The 27,896-nt window shown below is 49.4% G+C and overlaps 2 protein-coding genes and 1 long non-coding RNA gene across 5 annotated transcripts; 2 read left to right on the top strand and 1 right to left on the bottom strand.

Moving 5' to 3' along the window:
- Positions 1-577: 577 nt before the first annotated feature.
- On the bottom strand, positions 578-13,092 carry ACAD10 (acyl-CoA dehydrogenase family member 10). 3 transcript variants are annotated; one of them, XM_065851227.2, is made up of 13 exons: positions 13,007-13,092; positions 11,937-12,138; positions 11,268-11,416; positions 10,255-10,449; positions 8,524-8,682; positions 7,777-7,936; positions 7,202-7,343; positions 6,775-6,846; positions 5,809-5,990; positions 5,473-5,623; positions 4,628-4,773; positions 3,662-3,835; positions 578-2,815 (listed from the first exon to the last, which is right to left on the bottom strand). In XM_065851227.2, exons 2-13 carry the CDS (start codon positions 12,100-12,102, stop codon positions 2,667-2,669), a joined length of 1,845 nt encoding a protein of 614 aa, XP_065707299.1. In that variant the 5' UTR covers positions 12,103-12,138; positions 13,007-13,092; the 3' UTR covers positions 578-2,666. The 3 variants fall into 3 exon arrangements, with proteins under 3 accessions (XP_065707299.1, XP_065707300.1, XP_071672263.1); XM_065851228.2 differs by having other exon boundaries at positions 6,775-6,843; XM_071816162.1 differs by lacking the exon at positions 6,775-6,846.
- On the top strand, positions 4,641-8,199 carry LOC139829292 (uncharacterized). Its single transcript, XR_011741740.1, has 2 exons — positions 4,641-5,243; positions 5,780-8,199. It is a non-coding gene; the product is annotated as an uncharacterized lncRNA (long non-coding RNA).
- Positions 13,092-26,905, top strand: BRAP (BRCA1 associated protein). Its single transcript, XM_065851229.2, has 12 exons — positions 13,092-13,279; positions 13,426-13,584; positions 14,676-14,877; positions 15,620-15,809; positions 16,776-16,889; positions 17,394-17,542; positions 18,950-19,025; positions 19,637-19,775; positions 20,266-20,375; positions 21,713-21,802; positions 23,689-23,792; positions 24,684-26,905. Exons 1-12 carry the CDS (start codon positions 13,198-13,200, stop codon positions 25,042-25,044), a joined length of 1,776 nt encoding a protein of 591 aa, XP_065707301.1. The 5' UTR covers positions 13,092-13,197; the 3' UTR covers positions 25,045-26,905.
- The last annotated feature ends 991 nt before the right edge of the window (positions 26,906-27,896 follow it).

Raw genomic sequence — 27,896 nt, 5'->3', positions numbered from 1 at the left:
CTTGCACCCCCACCTGACCAACTCTCCCCCCTGGGAGGCTGGGCGTGATGGCCTCATGATCCAGGGGTGGGTTTTGCCTGACACCGATTGAGCCTGGCAATAAAAGCGCTGAGCCCAGATACGAGATAATAGCAAACACCATGGAAATTCAGAAGCTGCCAGGCTGCTGTGAGCACGACTTCTCCCCCACCAGAGTGGCTGGTTGAGTCTCACGTCCGAGGCTCTGGTTTGGAGAGTGCTGTCCTGTGAACCACGTGGGACCTTCAGCTGGCCACGGGGCTCAGGTCAGAGGGACACACCAGGCTGGGGTCTGCTCCAGAGACCTTTGTGAGAGTGAGACCAAAGTCCACATGGAGCAAGTGAAAGGCTGCACAACACTGGCAGCGCAGCTCTGTGCCCTGCGCTTTGGCCAGACACTCTCATGCTTGCTCTGAAAGAGAAACTGAGCTTTGCTCTGCAACCTCGGAGAGGATCTCCCCAGAGAACTACGGGGATAGGCAGCCCTTGGGATTAGCGTGCAAAGTCTGCTGGCTCCCTGTGTGGGATTGTTAGCAATCAGGACACATAACCACGGACGTAGTTATATGCGGTGCTTTATTTCAGCGCTGGGAAACCAGGGGTTCGCACCCAAAGCTGGCTTCGAACAGCTGATTCAGACTATACCTTATTATACAAGTTAGTCACATACATATTCATTTCACCCTTGACAACCATTAGCATATTCCACACCTATTCTAACACAAACTTTCTATCTAAAAGATGCTACAATTATCAGTTATTTTCTATGGTACCAACTTTAAAAGAATATATCGTAAATCTATGTCCACCTTAAGAATAAGGCTCGGTTACAGTTACCTGCCTTGTAAGAATATACCATAAATCTATGTCAGCTTTAAGAACAGAGTTTGGTTACTGATTACAAGAGTTCTATGGCTACAGGGCTGGTTGCTATCCTAAGGTTAAACCAACTGTAACAAATTCAGCGGCCAGCAAAGGCCTTGTCCTGTTCTTCAGTTAAGGCCTGTCCTGTTCCAAAAGGCCAATGAAGGCCTGTGCCCGTTCTGTTCTATGAAAGAAGACACCTTGTAAGGTTGATTACTATCATTTGCTATCAGGATGTGGCCAGATCAGCCAAGATGCTGCCTCATTCAACTGAGAGCTCCTCAGCCAAGGACATCTTGTTGCCAAGCTCGCTGGGATGAACCTCCCTCTGCTCCTGCGGTGCCAGCTGGCACGAGGCAGGCTGGCCCTTTCCCTTGGCCCTTGCCCAGCTCCTGAGCATAGTGACAGTCCCAGGCCAGGGCTATCTGGCTGTTTAACACTCCACTGCTTTATCTTTCTACTGCAGACAGCAAGACTCCTCCCTGGGTTTCACAATACCCTTCCACAGCAAAGGTCGACCATGCAGGGACAGTGCAGAGGGAAAGAACAGTGGGGTGGATGGGGAGGTGGCAGGATGAGGGACTCTCTGCTCCCCCAGACAAGGAGCAGTGTCTCCACCACAAGCCCAAGGCATGGAGTAGAGACAGTGTGGCAGTCCTGACGTTTGGTGACTCTCTCCCAGCTCTGAAGATGAGTGGTGGGAAGAAGGGTGAGGAGATCTGCTCATCTCAACGCTCCCAGATTCCTCAGAGCTGCTGCTTCCCCCCCTTTTCCACCTTCCCAGCGGATCAGCCGCTAAGCACCCTGCAATGCTGTCTGTGCTGGTTTCTGCCAGAGCACAACAAAATGTTTCTGAAGGGCTGAACAACAGATAGGATTATTTTTTTGGCAGCTGAAAGGCAGTTAAATAACCCTCTAGAATTTCATAATGTCACTAGAATACATTAAGAATATAATCTTGGTAGCAACCCAAGGATAAGGATGTTTGCGTTCATGACGCGCTCTGTGAATGATTACTTAGGACACCACTCCCCGCAGATCTGTTTGCAGCACCAGCCAGCACAGAGCCATGAGCACACCGATCTGCACCGCGGCCACCAACAGCACCAGGAAGTGGAAACACAGAGAAACCAGTTTGCAGAGCCCAGGCAAGAGACCTGGGTGTCCTGATACCTGAGTATTAACCTGACCTGCCTTGAAGGAGGAGACACGTAATTAAAACTCTCCAGTTTGAGACTTGATGCTCCCCCCATTTCTGGCACTGACCCACCACACAACCGTGGGTGAGTCACTTTGGTAGCTGGTTTTTGCTTCCTCCCCACCACACCAGGAGTGGTCGCGGTCGCTCCTTTTTGAGGGTTCAGGGCTGCAGCAGCACCTGCTCTGCACAGGAGAGCCCAGGACGGTGGCAGGGCCAAAGTCCAAGTGCCGTCCTGGATCCTGTGCTGCCGAGGGCATGATCACACTCAGCTTATTGCTGGGCAGGCGACTGTTTGGTGATGGGGATGTCTGCAGGGACAGCCCCTGCTAGGGGGAGCAGCAAAGAGAACACGAAGGACGGAAGCTGTGGAGGTGCAAGAGCTCCCTACCTTACCTGAGGAACCTGCCAAGGAAAATTAAAGAGCATTAACTTTGCCTTTCCAACACAAAGGCAGCAGCAAGGCTGCCAGGGGAAGGGAATGAGCGATCACTGGGCTGGCAGGTGTTGAAGAGCCCAAGCCCAGCCAAGTTCTGGGAATTCCACTAGCTTTGGTGTCGGGACCTTGGTGGAGCAGCACCAGCGATTACAGCTTGGCTGGTGTTAATCTGCTCATTGTGGAAGTGGCGGGGAGGCTGTCAAACACACGGAATCCTTCTTTTATGGCGAATTCCCACGCCAGGTCAGCCACAAACTCTGCATCTTCCGGGCTGCTTTCACCTGGGGTTGGCATCCCTGGGGACAAGAGAACAGGACATCGTTGTTTGAAAGAGCCCATGTTACGTAGTCACATCCCAAACGGAGCCATGTGCCCTTGCCTGGGCCAGCCCAGCAGGACTTGAGGAGACTCCTCTCTAAGGAATAGGAAAATAACGTTTTGTTTTGCTCTCATGAAGAATCCCAGGCCAGACCTGCCGTATGCAGATAAACAGCACTGAGAGTTCACACCAACCTCCCTGCTTTCCAGTCTCTCTTTCACGGTGGGGCTTAGTTTGAAAGCCTGAGAGCTCCACCTGTAGGACACGGCTCTGAGCTCTGAACTCTGCTCAGTTCCTCCATGAAAGGAAAGCGACTACACAGCAACCTCCGGCCAGCACACACAGCAAGAGCCCAGACCATGCGTCCAGCAAAAAGCAGCTGTTGGGGAAATGCCATGTGTGTGCTCCCATTTTGTGTTTGCAGGACACATCTTCACTAAAGAACGCAGCCTCACACCCTCCAGAGCCTGTGCTGGAGCAGGGAGGGAGCTCTGGGCGTTACAGGACACTCTGTTCACCTCCTTCTTGCCTACACGCAGCGATAACTTGCTGGATGATTGTTTCCACTTCACTCAGCTCCAAACACAGAGGTGAACCAAGATCTCTCATTTTGAGCCCTTATTTCCCATAAGAACTCTACATTGAAAGCACCAGGCTGCCAGACACGCCGCTCTTTGCTGTAGCACCTGGGATTTTGGAGCTTTCAGGATGTGTCAAACCCTGGAGCACATGGTGCCGGTCTGATATCCCCATTTGGTGTGAGAGCTCTCCCCACTGCAGTGCTCAGGAGTCTGTGCTGGAGACCCGTGGTGGGGCTCCTCACCTGCCAGAGAGTGTTTGTGGAGTCCCTGCAGCATCGCAGCCAGTCGGAAAAAGGCAAAGGCCATGTAGAAATTCCAGTTCTCAGGCAGCTCCATTCCCATGTGGTCACAGTACATCTGGGAATACTCCTCTGCTGTGGGGACTCCCAGGTGCTGCAAATCGCGTGTCCTCAAGCCTGGAAGATGCAAAGAGGCAACAGTGAAGCAGGAGATGGTGAAGAGCTCAGGGGTTTCTAGGGATGCTGTGATAGCTCCAGTGTGGAGCAACAGAGACACCTGCATCCCTCCAACACCTCCACCACTGCCGTGGGCATTTCACTCACGCAGGTGAAACATATACAGGACAGTTTTCTTCATTGGGGTGAGTTTGTGAAAGCAGTGATTGATGGATTTTCCTCCTAAACAATGGAGTAATTTTCCTTTCTGTTTATCCCTATATTGGTTTTTTTAACTAACATTTAACTTTGTGGACAAACCCCTTCTGGGCTGGCTCTTTCCCACCCAAAAGAGTTCCCCCGCTTTATATCTGAAGTGAGAGGGAAAATAATCCAAACTCATTTTTAAGGCAGTTTTGCAAGCTGTGAAGCAGGGCTCTTCTGTGTGGGGACATCCTTGACAGGGCTGCCAGCAAAAGTCCATGTGCATGAACGGCGTGATGGTACCAACCGGTGACAGTACCAACCAGCACAGGGAGCTCATGGCAAAGTATCTGCCAAATGGGTGGCAGAAATGTGACAAACTGGGGATGGGGCAACTGTGGGCACATTCTGCACATTCAGAAAGATGTTTGTGCCCTGAAAGGATGGAGGGGAGAAAGGGCAGAGCAGGGAATAGGGCAGGAGACCCATAGCCCTTTCCAGCTGCAATCAGCCCGACAGTCAGCTGAGCTCTCTGGGCAGGAGTTAATCTGTTTCTGAACTCCAGTTTCTCTCTGCGTGTGTCAGATGTGACTTTGCCGCTCTCTGTACCTCTCAGTGCATTGAAGTGAGGTGGCAGGAAGAAGGCCATACAGTTATTTGCCAAATCAGAAATGGGATCTCCTAGGGTTGAGAGCTTCCAGCCAAGGACAGCAAGGACTTCTGGTCTGTCTTGGTGAAAGACCAGGTTGTCCATCCTGTATCAGAGGGAAAAAGAGATCAGAAAAGTCTCAAGAGAGGGGAAAATATCTCAGTGTTCAGCAGCAGCAGGTGCTTCCCCGTGCTCTTCACTCTGTACAAAAATTGCTGAGTCCTTTGGGAAGCTGCACAAGTGAAATATTAATTTATGCGAGCAAAGGTCAGACAGGACAGAGATTACTCAATAGTGAACTCCCTGGTTAATGATGAACTGAACTGTGCTTTGAAGAATGAAACCACGTTATTCAGGGCCTCCGATCATTAGCAGATGTTACAGGACAGGCTAGCCACACGCTCCAGGACTGATTTCTGAGTATTGCAGACACGGTTGACGATCCCCCCAGTGTCAGACCAGTGTTTGCAGTGGCTGGGTGAAGAAACTCTGAAACACCAAGATTGGAATCGGACATCAGGAGTCCAGGTTTTCAGTTCCTGCCCCAGTTTCCCTGCTTGAAACCGCCACGGATCGGTAGGCAGATAAACACTGGGGAAAGTATGAGGTGAAAGATGTGAAGGGTTTGTGGCCCTTTAGGTTGCATTACTTGGGGGATGCTGAATGAGAACCAGAGCCCGGCTGTCATGCTGCTCAGTAGCTGCTGCACCAGCTCAACTCAGCATCTCCTTGGAATTTGAATAATCCTTTACACTCTCTACCACCTGGGAAGTGCTCCAGGGCAGTGCCGTCAGCCAAGCGGTACCTGAAATCCCCGTGCACGACTGTTGTCTTCTGAGATTCAGGAAAATGCAGAGGCAGCCACTCGATGAGTCTCTCCATGGCCGGGATAACATGAGTTTCCATAGCTCGATACTGCTTTGTCCAGGCCTCCACCTGCTGCTGAATGTAATTACCTGTAAAGAGAAATGAGGGCTCTCAGGGAGAGGGATGGGCACAAAGAGGCTTTTAAAAAGATGCAGAAAAGCTGTATGCAGAAAAAGTCAAACAGCCAAGCAGATCTCAGTCCAGCACACTGAGAAAAGCTCTGAGAGTTTCACTGTGATTTCCAGGGGACTAAGGACATGCAGCCTTCTCTCACCATGCTCCCCGAAGTCCTCCAGCTTGGCTGCTCTCAGGTCTACGCTGTGAATCTGGGAGAGGACTCGACTCATGGCAGCATAAATACCCCTTCGCTGGCGAGGCTGCAGCGCGGGCAGGGAGATGTCACTGTAGACACGGCCAGGACAATGCTCCATAAGGTAAAACGGTGTGCCGAGGGTGCTGGGGGAGCAGGGTGCAACCTGTGGGTTTGAGGTTAATCCTGCTACCTGCCATCCCTCAAATCTCACCTGCACGGCAAGGTGAAGAGCAGCCTCCACAGCACTGGGCTCAAGCCCAACTCAGACTGCCAGCCAGTGGCAAACAGCTGTGGTATCACCAGTCCCTGTCCCTTCAGCCCCAAGAAGTGACCTCCAGCCCGAGGAAAGGACCTCCAGCCCCAGGAAGGGACCTTCAGCCTGGCTACAGCACCAACCATCTCCCTGCCTCCCCTGCAGTGAGCTCTGCAGCGGGGCTGTCACGCTGCTCACACACATCACGAGCGGTGGACACGCATTTAACTGCAGTGCAGAGGCTTTGTTACCGCAGTCAGCAGAGATCTGAGCGCAGCAGCACTGGCTGAGGACTGCACAGGCTGTTTGGCTTGTGGGCTTGTTGCTGTCACAACTGTAGATTTTGGGGCAAGTCTGAGGTCCAGCAGTTAGAAAAATCACCTCCTTATGGGAAACCTGAGCATATTGAGTCAGCAGGAAGCCCTATGACACTGTTTCATGGTGGCTTTTCAAAGGAAGACAGCATTTTGATTAATTGCTAAAATAAGGGCACACCCAAATCAAGCCAAATAAAAGTGCTGCTGTCCTTTGAAGTTCTAGAGGCTACCTGAGGTGGGCAAACACTAAATAGACTGGTGTGCTTTGTGAGGTCTAGCCCCTTATTCCTTCCTCCCCTTGTCTTGGGGAATCTGGCTGAAGCTGTCAAGCACAGAGTGAAAGCTGTGGGAGATTACCTGCTGTCCTCACAGAGAGAAAGTACAGCGGGAACAGGAACGCCAGCCTCAGCGAGTGCCTTCAGTACCCTGCTAGGGCGAGCCAGAGAGCCGTGTCAGCACAGAGGCACCGGGGAATCGATATTAGAACTGCTTTGTTGCTAGGCAGACGCATAAGGCAAAGAAAGAGTCCTGTGCTGGGATTTAAACACGCTAAAATAGCATGGCTGGGGGTAGGGGAAAGCAGCACACCAAAATTTTTGCATGGCCCAGAGCCCCAAGACTAAAACACTCCAAAAATGCAAAGGGACATCACATCAGCCTCCCCAAAAGTGTCCTAGTGCTCTGTTGCTGAGGTCGAGATCTCTGTCCTTACGTGGGCTTGTTTGGAATCTCCTGCAAGAAGCTTCCCCACGCAGTTGGCATGAGGAGCGTGGCTCCTTCTCACCTGTATTCCCTGCCAACAGAAGGACCTGAGGGACACCACAGGTTACAGGGCTCCTTCTTCAGAACCAGCAAGCGATCACCAAACTTGACGCAGTAGGTCCGGGTGGACTGTCCATGGCCAAACTGACGTAACATGAGTGGGGCTGGAGCATTGAGAGCAGAGAGTCAGCAGACAGAAGCAGGAGCTGGGTTATTTCTCACCATTTCTCCAGGTTTTACTTCCCCTTCCTGTGCTTGGGTCTGAGATCTCACTTGCAGCAATCAGGAACCTACACTTTGCTCCTGTGTCCCAAATCTTCGGGGAGCTCACAGATGGCTCACGGGACAGGAATATTCCGGCCATCTCTTTGGCAACTTGTCCTCAATGCCTCCCAAGCGAGGAAGTCCTAAAATGTTGTTTCCCATTTCTGGGAAACAGTGGCAGATCACTGAAACCTCAACAGCTGCAACATTTGCTTGGAGATTAGGGGCCTTTCATTAATATTATTTTTCAACCCATCTGTCATACGATGGAAAGAGCCAATGGCTCCAGAATATGCGAGTTTTCAGGCTGAAGAGCAAAAAGCACTGCGATACCTTTTACCTCATCGCTGAGAACATTTCCAAGGTACTTCTGCAGATTCTCTCTGGGGATTTCCATGCTTGGTCTCACTGCACGAGTATATGGAACAAAGCCTTGCAAAGGAAAACCCAGATGGGTTTCCAGCTCTTTGAGTGCTGCTCCTGGATCATCGACCTGAAAGCAGGAGAGAGGGAGAAAGAGCGAGCTCTGCACACTTGTGGTGTATTTATTTGTGAGTCCAACAGCACTGATCCACGGAGGCACAGGGGAGCAGAGGTCACTCGTCCCACCAGTCTCATCCTTGTCCTTCCCCTCGCTGAAGTATAACCCTGTGCTCACTGTCTCCAAAGCCTGGGGGTTAACCAGTCAGCTCTAGCTGACACATCCATGAAGCCTCAGAGCTTCTAGAAATGTATTAAATATGTCTTATTTTCTCACATCTGTTGGATGTGCTTGTCTCAACCTTATGGATAGGGGTGTTTCTCTAATGGGAACTGAGGTCCATAAAGGAGAAGTGACTTCTCTGAGGTTACACCAGCTGTTGTGTTTAGGGCTGTGGCTGAAACAGGCCAGCGCAGACTTTGCCAGAAATCCTCCCTTTTAACCCCACCACATCCTGTAGGAATAAGGACAAGGTGAAACAAAAGGCTTGGCAACATGAGTCTGCCACTGCGACTGAAAACCTTGAGTTGTTCAAGTCAAACACATTTTCTGGACATAGGAACCATATCCCAAGCCGCCCTGGTTGCTTTACGTTGTACCTTCACTGTTTTAATGCCAAGCTGGGCTGCAGCTTTTAGGTTCTGGCTGCTGCTGTCGAGGAAGATGGATTCCTGGGGCTGAATGCCCAAGCGCTCCAAGCACAGCTGGTAAACATGAGGATCTGGCTTGCACGTTCCTTCCCGATAAGAGTCAACCATCTAGGCAACAAGAAATGGATCATGCATGAGCTGACTGTGACCACAAACATCTGTGCAGTGTTGGAAATGGAGGGTGGGAAAGAGACTGACGGTCTAAATAACATGTGAAAGAAAGGACACAGGGAATGGAGGGCTGACAGAGCTGGACAGGATGTGATTCCGGTGATGGCGTGGGTGACAATTGGTTTTGGCTGTGGCTCTGCCAGCTCAGATGAGCTAAACAGGATCAGCCAGCCCTTGGATGGAAGATATCCAAGGAGATGTCACAATGTGGGAGACACTGGATGTCCCAGGTGGTGCTGAATCAACTGCTCAATGCTGTCCAAGAAACCCTTGGATCACAGCGCCTTCCAAACGATCTGGAGAAGCAGAGTCCTGGCCACCGCACCTACCAGCCACGCCAAAGCAATCTGCGCAGCAGCGGAGCTGTTGGCCATAATCATCTGCCCAAATTTGCATCAAAAAAGTCTTGAGTCAGCCTCCGAATACTCACATTGCCCTCACAACCATAAAAAATTCAAGCAGTATTTCACCCCTGCGCTGATAAACACTCTAGGAATATAAATGAATCTATTAGATAGACATAAAAGCCAATCCTAATGGAAATCCGCATTCAATTAAGGTTTTTTCCCACTAATTACTGTGCGGTGCTGTTTCCTGCTGTTACAGAAGAGCCACACCGCAGGAGCGATGACAGCGGATAGGCCGTGGTTATTAAAGTGCTTTGAAACAGTGTGGGATGAAAGGTACCACAAAGCATCCCAACGGAGCATCGCTCCACAGTGAGAACTTCACAGGCACCGGTGTCACCAGTGCAATGCACAGGAAGCTGAGTCGATAATGACATATTGTTGACAAGATGACTTTAAACAGTCCCAGGTTTTAAATGTATTGATACAACTCTTCTTTGCATATTTTGTTGTCTCGTTCAAGGCTATAAAACAAACCTAAGTCACGAATAAACTCCTGAAATTTAAAGATTTGAGCTGAGGCACACAAAAAGGCAAATTTTCTGTCACACTGAGGTGAGTTAAAGACCTGTTAAAGTGAAGCCACTCGAACCAGTGGGGAGGTTCATGGCTAAACTTCTGCTTTGTCTCTGCAAAAGCAAAATGTGCTGGGAGCGAGGTCTCTGCCTCCCCATCAGCACTCCCACCAACAGGTCGGCATGTTGGGACAGTGGGATTTTTCCAATGTGGGGGATACTTTGCCATTCCTTGGGATGAAACAAGCTTTGAAAGAGTAAGGACTAAATATAAAGCAAGCAGGTGCATTGGCTGATAACATTTATTTCTGACATTTTCTGACATGGCTACCTGCACCTGTTGCACATACCCTTGTGGTTGTGTGGGTACTTTGCAATGAATTTTCAAATGCACTCACTCAGACCCTCTTCAAGGCCCAGTCACTACAACAAATTATGCCAGGGAACATTTTTGCAGACTGTTACGTTTATGCCTACTTACGTGCTGCTGGTTGCTGTTCATTTGGTACCCGCACATAAAGAGTTTTGGTTGCGGCTTTCTATAGCCCTAGCTACAGAAATGCATTTTGGAATCCATCCAGGCTTACCACATCAAAGTGCTTTCGCTCAAGGGGCAGAAAGCTCCCTCCACGCAGCAGACAGAGGTCCTTGCTTAGAAGAGCTGTCTTAAGACCTTCTGCACGGATACACTGTACTGCTTCTGCCATGATGGGGAGCTGTTTTATCATCTCATTTCTGATTAAATCCAATAGAAAAGAGTCCACTGGAACACAGACATTTGCCTAAGAAATCAGAGAGACCCCCCCAAAGAATGATAATTAGTCATTTTTAAACAGGGAGGAAAATAAAAGTGGTTGGGTAGGTGGGTTGGCTGATCATATTTTGTTGTCCTACTGCATTTGGCAGCACAAGGCAGTCCATGAATCTCCCAGCTAAATTGCTTAGACCAAATAAACAAGTGTTCCCACGTTACTAATTCTACAGGAGCAGCAGGAGAGAAAAAAAGCTGATTTTGGGAAAGAGAACTGCACTAGGACTGTGCCTGCCATGGAGTCACAGCAGGTTACAGATAAATACTGCTTTACCACTCAGCAGGCAGGAAAGGAGTCTATATTTTAGACTGAGCTGTTTCAAAAATTCTTTATTCAAAAGATTACTCTTGCACTGTGATCCTGGAGCTGTGGTGGAGGAGCTTCTGCTGATCTTAAGGACCTTTCCCAGAGACCATGGTCTCCATCCATTCAACGTGCCCATGATTGAACTAATAGCCAAAGCCTTTCAGCTGATCTCTGACTCTCTGACTTCTCATCTTGGCTTATCCTAGACACGTGTTGAAAGAAAAAATGTTATGAAATATGCAGGAAGAGGCTGGTGGAAGTGAAGGCAAATGCAGTTGACCATCCTGCCTGGGTAACAGAATGCTGAAGGCAGTGAAAAGTCTGCCCTGATCAGACAGCAATGGTAAATGAATGGTAATTCCAGACCCTTCCATCAAAGGATTTATTTTAAAAGCTCCTCTTTCCTCACTGAACCTCCACATTGTAGGATCCTGTTTCCCTGCAGTCAGGAAGTACAAACAGAGGAGGGGGAGCTGGCTTACGATCTCAAAGCACTGCTGTCCCAGCTCCTGCAAAAACTCTGTGCTTGTCAGCTCTCCTCTTCTGTACTTCAGCAAGGGACTATTTTCCCCTCCAGAGAGCAGAGCTTGCTGGATGGTGCCGGCTGGAACACAATTCCGGGCTTCCCAATCTACATAGAGAAAAGTAAGAAAAGTGAGAAAGCCAGGAGAGCATGTGTGGTGTCATCAGAACTGGGAAATCAGCTTAAAATCCCTCTGAGATCTGATACAGTGACCAGCTCTCATGAGAACCAACATGCTGGACTGGGGTAATTTACCCAGACACAGACAGAAGAACTGGGGGTCCTTCCTCAACTAAAAGCTCTATTTTTGGTGTGGTACCCTTGGGGTGAAAACACGAAGTTCTTAACATGTCCCAAAGGATGGTAACAAGGTTGGGTGGCAACAGCTGATGTCATTAGAGGACATTTCACCTACCAGACAGGTTCAGACCCTGATCTGGAGCTGTCAGCGTGGTTGCCAGTTGCTGCCAGTTCTAGTATTCTGATGGCACAACAGGGCACCATGGTCATCGTCCCAAGTTCTTGAATCTCTTCCCAGAACCAAAGGCAGCTGGCAGAGACACCTGAAATTTATTTTCCCCTCCATGCACAGGAACAACAGGAGCAAATGAGAAAGGGGAATACACACCCGCAGCTGCCTTGTGAGGGGACGGGAGGAGAACTCCGCTCGCCTCAAAGATCACGGCTTTATAATGGCACCGTCCCGATCGCCACCGCCAAATTAACCCCCTCGGGTGCTGCCGGGTCCTGGCACGGAGCAGGGAAGGGGCACGGGCAAAGCTCCACAGGTACATCCCGCAGAAAATTCACAACGGGCTCGAGGATATAGGCTAGGAGGCAAAGTGTAGAATTAGGAGGGTAAATATTCATTCATGTACATGAAGTGTCCCAGCCAATTTGTAGTTCTACACAGGGTCCTTACACCCTTCACATTTTCAGGTACAACATAAGCTGACCAGTCACTGACACCCACACTACTGATCACTTGTCGTAGAAAAACTTTGCAAAGTGACTCTATTTTTGCAACATTCTCATTGTGTGTCTATTGATCCACGTGTCCCCAGAGTCAGTCTTGCTATAGCTGCTTTTCTACGATCCAGGCAATGCTGAGGGGGTTAGAGGGGCTATATCTTGATTATCCAGGGGTATCCTTTATCCTTCATGAACAGCTCTAAGCCTTGAAGCAAAGTCCTTATTTCCAGGGCCACACGGTCTTTTAATTTATTTAAGCATTAACCATATTAATGCCTGGCAACTGAGCTGCAAGATACCAGTGTGGTGAGTGTGAGGGGAAAGTTTAGAAGTGTTTATTTTTTGTTTGTTTGTGTTTTGGGGGTGTTTGGTGTGTTGTTTTTTGTTTGTTTTTTTCTGGGAGGTGCCACGGCCTAAAGGGATGGAGCCCGGTGCCTGCGGCGTGGCTGCGTTGCCATGGTAACGGGCCTGTGGTTCCGGTGCAGGCCCGTCCAGGCAGGATTGTCACTGTCCCCCTTCCACTCTCAGTGTCCCACCCCTCAGCCCTAAAGCCACCCTTGTGGAGCCGGGGCACGGAGCGAGGTGCCGGCCAGGGACGAAGGGACCCTCCCTTCCGTGCCCCGACCCCCTTAGGCCTAGCCCGGGCCAGGCTTTGCCAGGAAGAGGGCAAGGCTTCACCGCGCCATTTGCCCCCCAACCCAGCCCCCACATCTCGCGAGAACTCACCCGAAAACCTCGCGAGAAGCAGCCGAGAGCCTCTCTCAGCCCCCAGCGCCGCCGTCCCCCGCCGCGCCGCCACCTCTACGTCATCGCGTCGGCGCCGTGACCCCGGCGGGGTCAGAGGGCAGAGGTGCGGGAGGCGGCGGCGGCGCTGCCCGGTGTCCGTGGGGCTCCTCGGGGCGCGGCGGCCCGGGCCCATGAGCGTGTCGCTGGTGGTGATCCGGCTGGAGCTGGCCGAGCACTCCCCGCTGCCCCTGGGCTTCGCTTACAGCGCGGCTGGTGAGTCTCTCCGCTCCGCTTCCCTCGCACCGGGGGGCCCGGGGGCGGGTGGGCCCTGCCCGTGGCCCCCGAGGCCGCCGGGGTCTGTGTCCCGGTGGGTGCCGGTACCGGGACTCCGCTCCCAGCCGCCTCCTTTCTCTGCGCAGCCCCGGAGATGGCGGCGGAGAGCAGCGGGGCGGCCCCGCCCGCCGTCCCGGCCTGTCTGGAGGGGAAGGGCCCCGGCGAGCGGGCGGCGATTCTGCACCAGCACCTGGGCCGGCGGGAGATGACCGACGTGATCATTGAGACCATCCAGCCGCGGCCAGGTACCGGCCGGGGGCGGGGGTGCTGGTTTTGGGGCTGAGGTAGTGCCTACCCTTGTTGTGAAGGGGCCGGCACTGGGAGGTCTGTGTCTGTGTGGGGGTGGTGGGGACGTTCTGGATTCGGGGTGTCCGGTCAGTCGTGTGGCTTGGGAAACAGAGAAGAGTTAAGGGAAGTGTGTTGGGGTCTGGATGGGAGAGCTGGTTCTTGCTGGTTCTTGGCTGCAAACGTCACCCACACTGGAAAGGGCTCATCTGGAGCACAAGTGTGATGGGAGCGGCTGAGGGACCTGGGGGGTTCAGCTGGAGAACAGGAGCTGAGGGGAGACCTTCTGATCTCTGAACTGCCTGAAAGGAGCTTGGAGCCAGGGGGGGTCGGGCTCTGCTCCCAAGGAACAAGCACCAGGACCAGAGGAAACGGCCTCAAGTTGCTCCAGGGGAGGTTGGGAACAATTTCTTCCCCAAAGGGCTGTGGGGCATTGGAACAGGCTGCCCAGGGCAGTGCTGGAGTCACCGTCCCTGGAGGGTTGGACAGACAGAGATGAGGTTCTCAGGGACGTGGGGCAGTGCCAGGGGTGCATTAACAGTTGGACTCAGTGATCTTGAGGGTCTTTTGCAACGAAAATGGTTCTCTGATTCTATAATTTACTTTGGGCTGTGCCGCGGACTGGTTGGTGTTTTGTTGACTGTTCAGCTCTTCAGACATTAAATTCCCTGGGGGGAAGTTTCAAGCTGGAAACTCCAAATGTCGAGTGTCGGAGCCGCTGTTAGAGCGGGGCAGGAGGAGCAGCCGCTGCTGCCGGGATTTCCTCGTCCCAGCTCAGCAAACCGGCCCCATTGCTCCGTGTTTCACTGGGCATTGTACAAACCTCTGCCTGGCTGGATCCGCAGCACTGGGACCTGCCAGGGGCTTGCACTGGGTCCGGCAACACTGGAATTTCCTCTGGAGCAGCAAACCTGAGAAATGTCTTGTTCTGCTGCTTCCCGGAGTTATAATTTGTCTCCTCGGGTGCTGGTGGGTGCACAGGCTGCGCGTAGGGAACAGCAGACGTTTCTGATGCGCCGTCAGTAATGTGGAAACTTTTGATTTGTAAAAGATGAAACAAAAGCTGGCATGGAAGGACGAAAATCTTCAGAGGCTGCGTCTGCTGAGGACAAAAATAAACACGACGATCAGAGTAAAGAGCGCGAGGCTGCTCCAGACTCGCCTTCAAAACAGCTCCCGGACCAGATTTCCTTCTTCAGCGGGAATCCCTCAGTTGAAATTGTTCACGGCATTATGCATCTGTACAAAACAAAGTAAGAATGCTTGAGTAATTGTCGCTCTGATGGGTACAGGGCTCCTGAGTAATGCTGCGGCCTGGAAGGGTGAGTCGATCACCTTGGGGCTGTGAGCTGAGACAAACAAACAGGACGGTGACTCACGCCGGGAGGGCAGACGGTGTCTGGTGGTGACGGTGGAGCCGCCCCAGGTGGAGAAGGCTTGTGCCAGGGGCTGTGAGAGCGCAAAACAAACACAGGTTCCTAAAAAATGACGTTTGAAAGCAACTTCTCAAGGGATTCCAGAATTAAATGGTGATCTCTGGGGTTTGGGTGGCGGGTCTGAGGAGCTGTCGGAAGCGGGAGGTTTCATCCCGTATTTCAGGGATTACAGTTCAATGTTGTTCTGCTATAATTGTGTCAGGAGACACAAAATGGGCATTTGAAATAGTAACAAACATTGCTCATTTGTTCTAAGAACAGTTCTCAGCATCTGTGGCTTGCAAACTTCAACTGTTTTCTTTAGAAAAACAGATGTCAAATTATTCCTGACAAAACCATTGTTTATTGGAGCTGCCCAGTTTAATCTGTTGCTACAGAGAAATAGTTCCAGTGCTTACCACAACCCCTGGCTTCTCCTTAATATCTACAAATGTACAAAAGGGGATTAAGGTTGACAAAAAAGTTACTGCAGTGACTGGGGCTGTTGGGAGTGTGATATATCCAGCTCTGCCATTGTCCTCTGAAACGACATGAGGTCGTGTCCCCATTCTCTTCCCAGCAAGATGACCTCTCTGAAGGAAGACGTGCGGCGCAGCGCCATGCTCTGCATCCTCACGGTCCCTGCAACCATGACCAGTCACGACCTGATGAAGTTTGTGGCTTCTTTCTACGAAGTCATTGAGCACATGAAAATCATTCGAGATTCTACTCCCAACCAGTACATGGTGCTGATCAAATTCAGCTCACAGGTAAGCACCGGGAGTCCCTGTGCTGCAACAGAGACAGTGCTGTCACACACAGCTGCTGTTCTGGGCGTTATCTGGCTGCGCCAACCCTCTGTCAGCCAAGATCACGCTTTACCCTCGGAGAAACTGACCTGTCCTGGTGCCCGGAGCTTTCCCGGGGCTGCTGGCTGGGGTTAGTCCCACACCTTGACCTGGAGACTGGTGTCTGCCACGTTCTCACTGTCCTATTTGTTGTTGGCAGCGTATTTTAAAATATACTAAGCACAGGTGTGGAGAGGCTGAGGCACCTGGTGGGTTCAGCCTGGAGAACAGAAGGCTGAGGGGAGACTGTTTCCTCACTGGCTGCGTCTGCAGGTAGCAAAAGCAAATCTCACGGACCTTTGTGCTCCTGGCTGGAGTGAGCAGGAATGCCAGGGATATGGCATTCAGCTAATTTGCCTCAGTTTGGTGTGATCGTTTGTGAAAGGAAGGGTTTGGGGAAGTTACTGAGTGAAAATGGATGGTTGATTTGCCAGTTTGTTTTTGGTTCTGCTTCTTTGCACGTGACTTTCGGGCACGGTTCAGAGCGTTTCTGAACTGCAGCCAGTGGAATGGATCCTCTCCCTCTGTTAAACTGTCGTTCCTCTCCCTGACACAAGTCTCGGTGTCCTGCACTGCGGCCTGCTCACATTTTTGTAGTTTGCAATTTGCTTTGCAAACACACTGAAATTGCTGACAAAGGGCAAAACAGATGCTGAAGGGAAATTCGTTATTTCTGCTGAACACTCAAATATCAGGGTCGCTGTCGCTGCTGGGAACTTCACTTCTTGTCTTCGAGTGGTGACGCTAAACCCCGTGTGAGATGCAGGAGCTGTTTGAAATATCTTCTCTGGTATTACAAGGGAGAAGAGACGCAGCAGATTTCTCTTCCTCGATTGTATCAGCTGTGAGTTTTCTCTCTTTACCTGGTTTCCTTTGTTTTGTGCCCAGGCTGACGCAGACAGCTTTTACATGGCGTGCAACGGCCGGCAGTTCAACTCCATAGAGGAGGACGTTTGCCAGCTGGTGTACGTGGAAAGGGCTGAAGTCTTCAAATCAGAAGATGTAAGTTTGTTTGGCCTTGTTTTGCCTGTGCTTCAGAGAATTTTCACAGGATTATTTGAACTGGACAGAATGGTGCAAGAACTGCTGAAGTGCATCAACCCAAACCTCTTTCAGGGCTGTTGCTCCTTGGGAGGGTTTGTCTGGTGAGTTCATGGGCTTTGTTCCTCACCGCTGCAGCATCTCTGAGCTCCACCTGCTGCGTGGAGCTGATCTGGTGAATCCAGAAAACAGCATGAGGCCGGTGGCAGATGCAGCAGCCGCACTGAGCCTGTGCTGTGATGAGGATCCTGGCTGTGCTCTTGTAAATGTTGTGGACCACTTTATTTTTTGTTTTTTTTTTTCATATTTCTAACCACTGTGTAAACTTACACGATGACTTTGTAGCATTTGTGTACCCTGGTGGTGGCACTAATGGGAGAGATGTTTGACTTTTTCTGATGTGAATGTTTAATTGATGGTGATTAGAAGGTACTGAGCAATTTGTCTCTGCTTGTTCCTTTACAGGGAGCCAGTCTGCCTGTGATGGACCTGACAGAGCTCCCAAAGTGCACGGTGTGCCTGGAGAGGATGGACGAGTCCGTGAACGGGATCCTCACCACGCTGTGCAACCACAGCTTCCACAGTCAGTGTCTGCAGCGCTGGGAGGACACCACGTAAGAGGCTTTTCTTTATTTTCACATCTAAAGCTCTGTTGTGATTGTGGCGGTTACGTGCTGACAAGACTGGTTCTGCTCATCAGAGTGTGGGGGCAGGAATTACTGCAAATTCTAATGCTCTTTTTTTCCCATTAAGGGACTCCCAGAGAGAAATCTCCCCGCCAAAAGTAACTGAATAGTGTTTTCCGTGGACCTTATTGCTAAGGCAGGCAGGGAGTTGTAGAGTTAATGTGGATTATTTTAAAATATCGTAAGATAAAATACTGGGGCAAACAGCACTGGATGCACACACAGCTCTGTTTTACTCAGTCTGATAATTTGTTTCCTTGGCATAACTGAGACTGTGCTGTAGAGATCTGCGCATCCGGATGGAGCTTAGGAATGTTTTTGGGAGCCCTGCAGTCGTGCTGCCTTACTCAGATGCTGGGAGATGATGAAGAATCACAGAATCATTTTGGTTGGGAAAGACCTTTAAGATCATAGAGTCCAACCATTAACCCAGCGCAGCCAAGTGCACCTCTGAACCATGTCTCTGTACCATTTATAAGCTAAAGTAACAGAACCTCAGTAAGGTCAATCAGATTTGTAGCTATTCAAGTTTATGGGCTGCTTTGCCCCATAAATCAAACCCAGTTTAAATTTGAAGCAGCGGAGCTTAGCCAGTGTAGGAGCAAGATCCAAAATAGCACTTAAATATCTAATATACAATTTAAGCAGAACTTATGCTCCCAGTCTAGAAGAACGATAAAAGAAAATCCCTGTCCGCTTTGCTTAGGCGCCATGGAGGCTGGAAGTGCCTCAATTTGTATAGAAAGCTGACTGCGATCCAACAGTCTCCTCCCTTGAATATTTCTGTAGCTTATCCAGCAGCTAATGAAAAATACATAAACAGTCCTGGCAGCGGGACACGGGGGCTGTTACTCTGCTCCCTCACCGAGCTTCTAGCACTGAGGGTCCAGCCAAAGTTTCTTTCTGCTCTCGGCTTGTCTGCCTTTCTGGCAGTGCAGTGGTATCGTTTAAAAAGAAACGATAGTTGTCCTCTCTGAAACAAGTGTTGCTTGAGCTCAGCCGTGGCTTTTTTCTGCGTGCTGGCAGCCCCACTGAGGCTTTGCGTTGCAGATGTTCTCTACACCTGGACTGCAGCAAAACCAGATCAAACTGAGACTGAAATGGCTTCAGAAGAATTGTTCTTCGTTGTCCTGTCCCCTGCTGGCTTAAAAACAGTTGCCTTGTGTGGAATGGAGGCAAATCTGAGCAGGGTAAATGTGAACTGAGAGATGCAGGCATATAGGGAGTGCCCCACTGTGTATGGCATTTACTTTGAGCTCTCTGGCTCTCTTTTTAATTACCATGATAATAAGATGGAGCTCCTTGTGTCTAATCGTGGTGCTTATTGCCCTCCAGGTGTCCTGTCTGCAGGTACTGCCAAACGCCCGAGCCGGTGGAAGAGAACAAGTGTTTTGAGTGTGGAGTTCAAGAAGTAAGTAGGTGGGTGGATGGTGAGTGAGATCTAGACTCGATCTGACTGCACAGCTGCTCTGGTTGCTTTTGGGGTTAGTTCTGTGGCTGCTTTGGGGCTGAGTTTACCAGTCAGTGGTGAATGTGCTTTCCTTTTGAGTTGGAATCAGGACTAGGATCTTACCTCCCAGGCTTCCTGTTCTAACAAATCTTTCTGGTTCTTAGAAAGAAGAATTAGTCCATAAACTGATCAGAGTGTGCATGATAATGTGTGTAATAACACGCAGCTATATTGACACTGAACTTGGTGTTCCCTTGTAGTCTGTACTCTTGTTTTTGTGGTCCTGCTGAGGTGCCTCATTTGTTTGGTAGCCAAGGCCATTCTTCCATCCGTGCTGGTGCTCATCTCTCAATGTACGCAGGCTTGTAATTGGCTTGAATGAGCAGGAACCTCCTTCTCCTCAGCCTTCCAGCTGAGCAAAGCTTCAAAGAGGAAGGGGGAAAAGCAAATGCTGTTTGCTTTCGAAGGAAGTGACTGGATGTCCACAGCATCAGCAGCCCATCCCTGTCAGATCCCGTGTTCTCACCACTCGACAGTGTTGTACGTACAGAACTTTCCCGTTCTCTTGACAGAACCTTTGGATCTGCTTGATCTGTGGGCACATTGGCTGCGGGCGGTACGTGAGCCGACACGCTTACAAGCACTTCGAGGAGACCCAACACACCTACGCAATGCAGTTGACCAACCACAGAGTCTGGGACTACGCTGGAGGTAAACGCTCCACATTCTCCTCTTGTAGGGTGACCTTGTTTGTGAAACGCCTTTCAGGACCCCTTAGGAAGAGTGTTTGTGATGGAGTTTACTTAGAGATGAAGGGGTTTGCATCTGTACTAATACCTTGTCCTTTGGGAACATCCATCTCCTCTCTAATAGCAGTTTTCTGGGTCTGGAGCAGATGGAGGAGGGAGAACATGATTCTGTGATGAACCAGGGCAGCCCTGCAGTCTCTGTGGAATGTGTGTGTTGTTCCCTTTCCATCAGTTTGCCCTGAGGTATGGGAATGGGCTGTTGTAATAAATATCCTGTAAGGTGTCTGCGAAGTCTGCTAAATAACAAATACATCTGGTGTTGGCTTTCTGCCGCGCTGATGTGCTGGTGCAGCAGTCTGCGCGGTTAATTGTGCTGCAGAAAGTATTTCCACTCGTGTCAGCCTGGGTGTTCTGAAGCCAAAACTCCCTGCGGTTGAATTTTCTCTCTTCAGATAACTACGTCCATCGACTGGTTGCAAGTAAAACTGATGGGAAGATAGTTCAGTATGAGTGCGAGGGAGATATGTGCCAGGAAGAGAAAATCGATGCCTTACAACTAGAGGTAAATATTTTGGCTTGTTGGGCTCTGCATTGTGCTGCTCTGTGGAATTGTTTCAGATCCAGCTACCACTACAGGGAAATGATATCAGCTGATGCAGCAGACCTGCTCCCTGTGCATAGGCAATCATCTTCACGCAGAAGCAGGATGTTTTTACTGCCTTTTTGGAAAAACAACAACAAAAAACCCTCTTCTTGGCTCTGCAGAACCAATGCAGCTAAGCGTAAGCTTGTCTGACACCAGCCCTGCTCTTCTCCCTTCTCCTGAACAGATAATGATTATTTTGTACCTGTTGGGCAGCTTCTCCTGCCCCAGCTAGAAAGGTGAAGGAGAGAAACTCAAAATTACTGCTCCACTGAGTAAATATATTGCAGCATGATTTCAGCTGCATTAGACACAAGGGTATCTGAGGAGGAGCAGCCCACAGAGGCCAGACTTTGCAAGGTTATTGCTCAAATAAATATTTGGTTGCTTTTCTGAGTAACACTCAGATGCTAAACCAGCTATTTTTAACCCTTTTTTTCCTGGGAGGCTGATGTTTAAAGTAAGACCTTTCCATGTAGCTTATGATCTAAACACTTTTGGAGATAGTGATTTTGACAGTGTATTTTGCTGCTCTGACGTTACTGAGATTGTTCAAGGCTTTTTACACGTTTAGTTCTGTAGTGAATACCTAATTTGCTGTTTGCCAGCCTGATGATAAGAAATGGTCAAGTTGTCCAACCTTCTTATAACCCGTTTGCAGAACCAGAAGGGAAAAGATGGGCTGTAAGGCAGATATCCTTGTTAAGATGCCAAAATAACATTGGAATGGGCCACACATGTTGGAGAACAATAATTGCGAATAGCTGTTCCCAGCTGAGGATGCTTTCCCAGAGATGTTCTCCCAGTGAAGCTCAGTATGTGTATTTACCCTCCTGCCTTGGGTTTTGGGCTGTGAATGGGGAATTCAGCAGCTCGGCCTCTCGTGACAGGAGCGGTTGATGCTTCATTTTCCTGTGGAGTGTAAAACTTGTAGGGATTTATTGCTACTACAATGAAAAATCTGTCTCCTCTTTAAAAAGCTCGTGGCACGATGCTGCCTATGGCTTGGCGGAACTTTTACTTGATCCTTGCTGTTGTGATCTAAAGGTTTTCCTGGACTTCCAAAAATCAAATTATTTGATTTTTGAAATCAAATTGGTGAAACATCTGCTGTGCACGTATGTTCAGTATGTCCTGTGTGCTCCATTTCATCTGCTTAAATCAATTTGTATATGCGAGCCCTTTGGGCTTCTTAATCAGCATAGCTGCCCTTATGGCAAAACTGATTGTTTTGGGTCTGTTTGCTGTGTTTATAGTACTCGTATTTGCTAACGAGCCAGCTGGAATCGCAGCGAATCTATTGGGAAAACAAGATTGTCCGAATAGAAAAGGATACGGCTGAAGAGGTGAGCTCTGCTCTGGGCGTGTGTGAAATTCTGCTGAAACGGGGCCCCGGACGCCGTGAAACGGGACACGGAGCCATTCGGCCTCTCGCGCAGCCCGAGCGTTGCGTGACGCGGCCCCGCGTCAGCTGTTCCACTGCCGGCTGAGAAAATTGGCTCCAAGACGTAGCCCTTATCTAGACACTCAGATCTAGCAATTTGCTGCTCAGTGGTGCGGAAGGAGGTAGATTGCCACCTAGATTGAAGGTTGATTTAAACGTGCTGCTCAGGAAATGGCAGCAGTGGGGAAAATAAGCCTGCGCTGCCGCAGGATCCCTGCCTGCCACTGCCATCCGTCTCGCTGACACGTATCTCTGGAGAAGGTTAGTGTAGCATAGACAATATGACTCTAATTTGCTCGGCTGCAGAAAGTGGCAGCAGGCTCTCTGCTCCAAATGCATATTGATTTGCCCTTTCTCTTTGATCCCCTGTCTCTCCTCATCACCCTTTGGGAAAAGTTCGGAGTCTTGTCCTGTAGAGCATTCTGGAGGCAGGACTGCTTTAAAATGTCACCAGCAAAAATCCAATGAGAATGTTTTAATGCTTTTTATTCTATGTAAATCTTTTCAACTAGGCTTAAAGTGACTCAGGATTTAAGGTTGAGTCCTTAACTGAACTTTCTGCATGACTTCTAATTAACCATTTAGTATCTGCAGTTAAGTAGTAATTATGACTGTTGAAACAGTGGCCATTGATCTTGGTCTAAAGAACAGTCACAGAAATCTTAGAGAGAGCCCTATAAAAGGAAAAGATACAGGGAAAATCATCTTGCACATGACCAGGAAACATGATCCACAAAGAAACTTCCAAGTGAAAGGACTGTGATATGAGCCCCAAATGTGGTTTCATGTTTAAAGCTTCTTACAGTTTTATTCATGGTGCTCGCTCCATGCAAGTCTTGTTTGGATCGGTGCCACTGTGCAGTGTGCTCCATCCCCAGAGCTCAGGCTCCTTCCCCCAATTAACCATCAGCTGCATAAACATCCAGTGATTAAGGCTGGAGGGTTTAAAACCTGCTCTGCGTTGACTCTGGCATCAGCGGAGGCACCACCTGTGCTGACACTGACCTTTATCCAGATCACTCCTCCAGGAAAGTGTTTTTCCTTCAAATTCCTCTTTCCATTACATGCAAGCACACTTTTGATGCTAATATAGGGGAAACAAGCATTTCTGTCTATAAATCTCATGTGAGTCTTACATTAGAGACGTAGATGTGCTCTATGCAGTGGCTAGAGCAGGAGAGCTTGGTTTTCTGCAGCGGCGGCAGCCTCGAGTGGGAAGCGGAGGGGAAGAGGAAGCCGATGGCCGTGTTTGTGCTTGCGTTTTGCATGAGTAAGATATTGGTGTCAGTAGGTCACTGCCTTGTGACAACGCGTTGCTGAGTCAGTGCTGAGCAACGTAGCACGTTAATTTTCAGACTTCGACCATACTTAGTTGAGGTTTAATTTAAAATAAGCAAAACCCCAACATTGTAAAGCCTTCAGAGGGAAATTTAACTTTGGTGACGGACACAAAATGAGAGAACGGCTAAATGAACGCTTAGCTGCACGCAATGAGAAGTTAAGGATCTGATGCAGCTTTTGTTTCAATGGAGTGCCTGGCACAGATCTGCAGCCCGAGTTGCTTTTCTGTGTGAGCAGCTTCCACGGCAACGTGGTTCCTTGTTGAGGTCCAGCAAACTAAAATTCTTCACCAAAATTCAGCTTTTTAAATTTCTTTTTTGCTCAAAGCTTTTGCCTGTTGGATAAAAGTAATTGGTCAAAGTCTAGAGACAGCTCCAGAAAAACGAATGTCATAACGAAAGGGCAGAGGACTTTGATCTCTTTGAGACTGTGTGTTTGTTTTTACAGATTAACAACATGAAGACCAAATTTAAAGAGACCATTGAGAAGTGTGACAGTCTGGAACAGAGGCTGAATGACTTGCTCAAAGAAAAGCAGTCTGTCGAAAGGAAGTGGGTACCGCTGCCAGGTTCAGTTCCATGCAGCCATTAAAACTCCGCACGCTGACATCCAAAAAAAGAAAAACTTGCTATTCCTGGGCAATTTTGAGCTATTTAAACTGGTATACTGAGAACACAGCTTATTTTTTTCAAAAAAGCTCTCATTTCTGTAGGGGCTCACAAATTGAAAGTGCCTGTTGAGTGGAACGCAGCTTTGGGGCTTTTTGACGTGGTCGGCATATTTAGCGCTCAGTAATCCCCCTCTGCCTGCCCTAAGGAGACGCCAGGCAGTCTCACAATTGGTGGATACATCCAAAGAGAAGAAAACCGGCTCAATGGAGGCATCTCACCCAGTGCAGGGAAAAATGTAGATCTTAGCAAGTGCCTGGATCTTCAGGGTCTGGCACTGGGAGCCCCTGACTGCCCGTAGCTCTCCCGTAGCTCTCCAGGGACCCCACGCAATCTCTGTGCCGTTTATGGTGCCTATTCCGTAAGTTGCAGATGAGTGTTTGTGTTACACTCCCGTGCTCATACACACATCCTGCCCCTTGCCTCTGTTGGCCTTTGGTACAAGACAGAATTGCCGAACTTGCCAGGGAAAGGATTCTCCTGGGTTGTGCAGCTGGAGGGACAGATGCTGCTTCACAGCATCCTACTCCACGTGTAGGTGACACCGCACAGATAAGCCTTAAAATAGGTAGAAAATCCTTGGGGGATTTTAGAGTCCTCTTGTGTTGCCTCCCCTTGCCTGTTTTTTGTCAGAAAACCAAACTCCAGGTGGTGTTGGTGGGTCTGGGGACAGCTGGGGGTCCATTGCCCTGAGGAATGGAGGTCAAAAGGCTGCAGCGGTGTTTGATCTTGGTGCAGTGCTCTGTTCTTCTGATCTGTGCTTCTCTCTGCAAGGTGTTCTCAGCTGAATAACAAAGTGGCTAAACTTTCCAACGAGCTGAAGGAGGAGCAAGAACTGAACAAGTGCTTGCGAGCGAATCAAGCCTTGCTGCAGAACAAACTCAAGGAGGAGGAGAGAGTGTTAAAGGAAACCTGCGAACAGAAGGACCTGCAGATCTCTGAGATCCAGGAGCAGCTGCGGGACGTCATGTTCTACTTAGAGACGCAACAGAAAATCAATCACCTCCCAGCTGAGACCCGCCAAGAGATTCAGGAAGGACAGATCAACATCGCGGTGGCGTCTTCTGCCGGCTCCTCCACGGGGGGCACGGGGAAACCTTCCTCCAGGAGAGGCCGTGGCAAGAGGGGCAAGTGAAAAGCCGAACACCCCGCGCCCATCCAGACAGCGGCTGTGCTGGGGTTAGGCCAGGCTCAGCTCTCAGGACTCCAGCTGGGAACACCCAGTTCACTAAAGCTCAGCTAGAAATTGTCTTTGGAGCTGCTCATAAAACTGGCTGCCAGTCCCTGGAGGTGTCTGTGGTATTTAAAAGCATTTCACTGCACTATTTAGCTGGTTTTAGGCAGATCTTTACGACCATTTTGCCTTCCTACCTTTCCAAAGCCCCTCCTGTCATGCATTTGACTTTCTTCTCGGAGAGTGTACGGTGTTGGGGTGGGCAGGTGTGTATGTGTTAAACATCGCGTTCCTACTGGGATGCTGTAGAGTAGCGTGTGAGGCTTCTCCAGTTCTTCTCCTGGATTAAAAGTATTCTCAATTAAGAAATTATTTTATTTAAGAAACAGTGTAAATTAGCTTATATACATCTCCTTTGAGTATTTGCAGTCCTGGTGCTGCAGAACTGCTAGTGCAGGAGTAGAACTGTAGTCTGGAAATAAAGAAGGAGTGATGTGTGGAAAATAAACCATCTTAGTGGTGTAAGAAATTAAATGAGTCCTAAAGGTTTGTAATTTGGGATATTAAACAATTTAAGGGACTTTGCTACTATCTCTTCATTTTAAAGATGGCTTTTGAAAGGCCAGTGCTTGCTGCATTTGGGGCAGAAAGTATGAAAAGTTTTATATTCTGGATGCTGTTTAACATGGTTATTTTGCATTATTTTAATTTCTACCGATTAAATAGAGCCATCTTTGCAAAGACTGCTATGCGTGATGAGCTCCGATCCTCCTGGAGCGCGGTGCGGAGCTGCATGGGGGCTGTGTTGCTGTAAGTCCCGGTGCTGTGATGCTCAGAACGAGGTGAGGACAAAGAACAACACAGCGATTTTAAATCTCTCATCCCTCCCACCCGTACCAGCCTTTGGTACGAGATGTGGTTGTTGCGTCCAGCTCCCGGGATCCCTTCACGCTGCCCGTTCTGCTCCGCGACGTGGCTCTGACCAGCATCTTCTGTGTTATTAGCCCCAAAGGTGTGCAAGACCTCTAAGGGGAAGTTGTGGACAAATCAGGGTTTTTTGTAGGTTTACGCTTAAAATAGACACCAGGCTCTTGAGTTTTGCTTCCTGGGTGGAGAAGCGGCTGTCCTGGTTGCTGTGTTGTGCTCAGTAATCTGAGCATTTAAAGGCTAATTCGTTATTAAAAAGGGCTGGGGGAGTCCTGCAGTTGTCTTCTCAGACCACAGTATGATCCTTTACTGTTGTTCCAACTGCAGGCACAGCCTTGATCTTAGTCTGTAACACTGGAAACGCAGCTCAGACTTACCAGCTCCAAACTGGAACAAAGAAATAAACCAGCTCGTCCTTTATTGCCCAAAGTCGTTCTGTTTGGCCAATTGAAAGGAATGAGTTCCAATAACTAGAGTGATTCTGGGAAGGTGAGTCCGTATAATCTGCTTCCTGACTTTGTGGGCTGGAAGTGTTGAGCTCCCTCACTTGTAAATCCAGGGCACTTGTTCGGGCACTTGCTGTATCCACCACCTGGGTTTGATCTGCCCCCATCATCTGAAACTTCCACCTTTTCTAACTTTGTAGCATGAATGTAAACTAACTTTTCTAGTGTGTGGATTGTACAACCAGGCCTCTGCCTTCTGGGGATTGTTCTAGGGATCTAGAGATGTACAACACAGCTTGCTCTCCTATAGAAACTATTTTATTTAAGATATATTTTTACACCCTCTAAGATCCTCTGACCTTTTGCTGACAGCTTGCGTTGTGTAGAACACTAAGATGCTGTACTGTATCTTGGAACCAATTTTCAAAAAATGTGATTGAAAATTAAAACAGCGTGCAGTTATTTTTTTTGTTTGTGTATTCAGCTGGAGGAGCAGGGAGAACAACACACACAACTTAATCTTTTTGAAGTCTTCTACTTTTTAACTCAAAGACCAAGGTGTCCGAGTGAGCTTTTTGTTGTGTTTGAGTTGGGGGAAGTTTGGTTTAGTGCAGCTGATGTGAGCAGATGTGGCAGAGTAGTTACCGCTGGCTCGGGAGAAGGGAGCAGCTCATGCAGAAGCAGCGCAGGTTGTTGAATGCTCTTGTATTAAATGAAATTACCCCCAGTCTTTGACTCCCTTCCAGCTTCTCAAATCATCCCAGGTGCCAAGGGAACCTCTGGCGCCCATTGGGCTGTTTGTTTGTGGCTGTAAATCCCCTGCATCCCCCAAGAGCCCCCTCCCCATGAGCCTCCCCTGCAGTGGGGCCACACAGGGCAGACATGGGCCTGATGTGGCTCAACAAGGGAAAAGTCCCAGCAAAAGCGGGTCTGTGACTTGTCCTTACCCAGCGTCCGGACACCCGCACGCCTGGAAAAAAGCGGTGGCACCCAGACTTCTCCAGCCCGCGGTTGGGTTTTGACATCTGCGACTCAAAACACCACCTCAGATTTGTGGCTGATGATTCAGTGTCACCACAGAAGGAGGTTGCAGCAGCAGCAAACTTCCCCCAAGCACTGGACAGCTAAGATTGGCCAAGCTCCTGCTATGATTAAAAACCTTGAAATAGATTCTTTTTAAATCATGAAGGAAATCTCCCACACACACACTGAACAGCAGAGGGGTGACGCGTCTCTGCTGATGCTGCGTCGGGTGCCTGGAGCAGCATCACAGAGCTCTAGGGCAAGGCCTGACCTGGCACTTGCCATGTGGGACATGTGGTGGTATTGGAAAGGAGAGAGAATCAGAATGGTTTTGCTTGGAAAAGACACTTAAAGTTATCATGTTCAACTATTAACCCCCCCCCGGCACTGCCCCACATCCCTGAGAACCTCATCTCA

The sequence above is a fragment of the Patagioenas fasciata genome, chromosome 17 (assembly GCF_037038585.1).
Source record: "Patagioenas fasciata isolate bPatFas1 chromosome 17, bPatFas1.hap1, whole genome shotgun sequence".
Taxonomy (NCBI): domain Eukaryota; kingdom Metazoa; phylum Chordata; class Aves; order Columbiformes; family Columbidae; genus Patagioenas; species Patagioenas fasciata.
The sequence above is the reverse complement of the archived record's forward strand: the minus strand, read 5'-3'. Positions and strand labels throughout refer to the sequence as shown.

Bases quoted from the DNA above. Each gene is read 5' to 3' on its own strand.
- BRAP (XM_065851229.2), top strand. From the start codon at position 13,198: ATGAGCGTGTCGCTGGTGGTGATCCGGCTGGAGCTGGCCGAGCACTCC. The intron at 15,810-16,775 runs GTAAGCACCGGG...TTTTGTGCCCAG, and splicing joins TGATCAAATTCAGCTCACAG to GCTGACGCAGACAGCTTTTA. The intron at 17,543-18,949 runs GTAAGAGGCTTT...ATTGCCCTCCAG, and splicing joins CAGCGCTGGGAGGACACCAC to GTGTCCTGTCTGCAGGTACT.
- ACAD10 (XM_065851227.2), bottom strand. From the start codon at position 12,102: ATGTACCTGTGGAGCTTTGCCCGTGCCCCTTCCCTGCTCCGTGCCAGG. The intron at 7,937-8,523 runs GTACAACGTAAA...TCCTGCTTTCAG, and splicing joins TTGGCATTAAAACAGTGAAG to GTCGATGATCCAGGAGCAGC. The intron at 5,624-5,808 runs GTGAGAGAAGGC...TTCTCTTTACAG, and splicing joins GGAGGACTTCGGGGAGCATG to GTAATTACATTCAGCAGCAG.